The 3,005-nt window shown below is 43.2% G+C and overlaps 1 protein-coding gene across 1 annotated transcript in view; it reads right to left on the bottom strand.

The window, feature by feature from the left end:
* LOC103377438 (ADP/ATP translocase 3-like) overlaps nucleotides 1–1,620 on the bottom strand; it is a 2,850-nt gene extending 1,230 nt beyond the window's left edge. Inside the window, exon 1 of the mRNA XM_008308250.3 lies at nucleotides 1,526–1,620. Within this exon, the coding sequence (XP_008306472.3) occupies nucleotides 1,526–1,583 (58 nt within the window). The 5' untranslated portion in view covers nucleotides 1,584–1,620. The remainder of the gene's footprint in view (nucleotides 1–1,525) is intronic.
* Between the last annotated feature and the right edge of the window lie 1,385 nt (nucleotides 1,621–3,005).

The following is a 3,005-nucleotide window of genomic DNA, read 5'->3' as shown; positions in this document are numbered from 1 at the left end:
TTGGTTTCCCAAAAAATCCCAAAACCCCCCCCCCCCCCCCCAAAATTATTTTTTCTTTGGTAGATGCGTTATTTTTCCGTTTTCTAAACACATTCTGATAATGAGGATTTAACTTAACTTAAAAAGGAAAAACATTGCCATTAAACATATGAATGTACTTGAACTGACATATTAACTGTGAAGCATGAAAACATCATTACATGCTTTTTACCTATTGCCCCAGAATTTTAGTCGATGTACAAACCAAGTAAATGTGGTGGTTCACGCAGTAAAAAATGAGATATCAGGGCTGTAACTTATTTTCTTAAGTTTAATTATCACATCACATTTATGGGTTTAAAACACTATGTAAAAAAAAAAAAAAGACAAGTCAACTCCTTTTCCATCAGTAAAAGGATGACAGTAACAGAGGTTTATGGTGATTCTAGTCACCTTCGTCTTTTTAATTGGTTGAAGAGATTTGAAAATGAGCCACAACACTAGGGTTAGTTTTTTTCATTTATTGATCCTTGAGTGTCGACTAAAGACGACAGTCTGACTTTAGCCAACCAAGTCAAACAGGACAGTTCTGCTCTTCCACACTCCAAAATTCCAAAAAAAAAAAAAGTCCACAAATTTTGGGGGAAAAGGCACAGCCCTAAGATGGCCAATGCTGTTGATGCTGACCATACTCAGATGATTTTCTTGAGCTCATCATATATCACCAGTACAAAGGCCCCGCCCATTCCCCTGAGAACGTTAGACAAGGCTCCTTTGAAGAAAGCCTTGATGCCTTCATCACGTGAGATCTTCCTCCAGCAGTCGATGGTCCCACTGTACATGATGTCCGCTCCTTTCCGTCCAGATTGCATCATCATGCGTCTGCGGACAGTGTCGAGGGGGTACGAAGCCAGACCAGCTACGGCCGTCACCGTCTGTGCGATCATCCAACTCACCAGTATGGGGGTGTTCTTTGGGTCCGGCAGCATCCCTTTGGCCGTGTCGTAGATTCCGAAGTAAGCGGCTCTGTAGATGATGATGCCCTGCACTGACACGTTAAAACCCTGGTACAAACCTTTCAGACCGTCAGACTGAAAGACCTTTATCAGACAGTCCCCCAGACCGTTAAACTCCCTTTCTGCTCCAGCCTTTCCCACGTCAGCGGCTAGACGAGTACGGGCAAAGTCTAGTGGATACACAAAACACAGGGAGGTGGCGCCAGCAGCACCTCCAGAGGCTAGGTTACCAGCAAAGTACCTCCAGAATTGAGTTCTACTGTCCACACCGTCCAGGAACACAGCCTTGTACTTGTCTTTAAAGGCGAAGTTGAGGGCCTGGGTGGGGAAGTACCTGATGACGTTGGCGAGGTTTCCTCTCCAGAACGAGAGGACTCCCTGCTCTTTGGGTATACGCACAATGCAGTCCACGATGCCCTTGTACTGCTGGTCTTTGGTGATCTGTCGACTGGCGTGTTGGACCTGGAGCAGAAGCTTGACCCTCTCGATGGGGGCCACGGTTGTTTTAGAGACGGCTGCTGCCACGCCACCAGCCAAGAAGTCTTTGGCGAATGAAACAGCCTGAGTGCCGACGGCCTGTTCAGTCATGTTTCTTGGTTTAAGCTGCGAAGGCTGGCTGATGGATGTGTTCCTTTCATTTGTCATCTTTCTCCCCCTGGATACTCCGTCCTCCCTCAGAACCTCCTTTCATCGTCCAGTGTCTCTCTTCAAAGGCCATAGGCTTTCATCTTGAACTCTTCAAAGCCTCCGTACACTTCATCTTAGCTTGGCTGCTGTTTAGCATTCATGATTTTGTTTTTCTTTTCTTTTTCTTTTTTTATACACATCAATTCAATTCATCTCCATAATAGATGACACACAGTCTGTTTATATATTTAAAGTAAAAGAATGAAGCCCACATCACGCTGTATGTATTTCATCATTCCAAGTTTTTAAATAACAAGAAAAAAATGCTAATGAGAGAACGAGCGCAGTCGTGACGGAACACGGCTCCATTCTCTCCAAATTTCTCCCTCTTTTTTTTTCCTTCGTATTTGTTTTTCTTTATGTGGAAACAAAAGAATCTCCAGACGGCTGCAAGGCCAACAACCACAAGTATTGGGTGCCTTCCTATGGGGAATAATTTTTTAGTAGTTGTTCTCTCTTCTGTGAAGAGTTAGGCACAAAGGCAGCATTACTTAGTAGTGCTTGTGCTCTTTGTCTGAATCTGAATGCCCAGTCCAATGGCAGGATTTATCCTTGAGGTTTACTTGTCCCACCTGGAGGCTGAAAAGACTAAAAAAAAAATGTGACAAAACTGATGAAAAAATAAGACAAATAAAGCCCAGGGCATTAAATGTGAACCGTGTGGACTCTTACCTTCATGTGTTTAACTTTTTTCTCACTACACTTTGTTTAATTTTTGTACTCCTGGCTATGAGTTGCAACCACGTTTTAATGGCCCCTTGTGTGGCAGCCTGGGTGAATTGCAACGGCACATAAGAGGGACCCCTACTTTACAAATCATAATAAATTATACTGGACCTGAGTATAAATGTACTATTTAAGATGTTTGGGGGGGGGTTGTTGTTTGTTTTGTTTTTTTTGCACTCTAATTTTTTATTCGTTATGTCAAATCAAAAAAAGGAAGATAAAAAGAAACAAGAAAAAACACAACCTACAATGATCCAATCACCTAGTGTAGTCATGGCTCCGCCCACTCCCTCATCTCTGCTGGTCCACATCTGGTCACAACGTCTGTGGTGAGTTCCGTCTCAAAAATATTTTATACTCACTGCTGCGCTAAAAGATAAACATAAACATTTTTATATCAGTGTATAGCAGTATGTCGTAGCTTTGCCCCTGTGTTGTGATTCTTCTCAATACACCCCCCTAATGTGTGTTTATGCATGTGGGCGTTTACCCCGATCAATGAACACACACACACACACACACACTCCTGTTTATCAGAGAGGACAATCTCTGCACAGTCAGATGTGATGAGGAGAGGGGTGACCTGTCAATCAATTC

The sequence above is a fragment of the Cynoglossus semilaevis genome, chromosome 3 (genome assembly GCF_000523025.1).
Source record: "Cynoglossus semilaevis isolate Cse_v1.0 chromosome 3, Cse_v1.0, whole genome shotgun sequence".
Classification (NCBI taxonomy): Eukaryota; Metazoa; Chordata; class Actinopteri; order Pleuronectiformes; family Cynoglossidae; genus Cynoglossus; species Cynoglossus semilaevis.
This window is presented reverse-complemented; position numbering and strand designations above follow the sequence as displayed.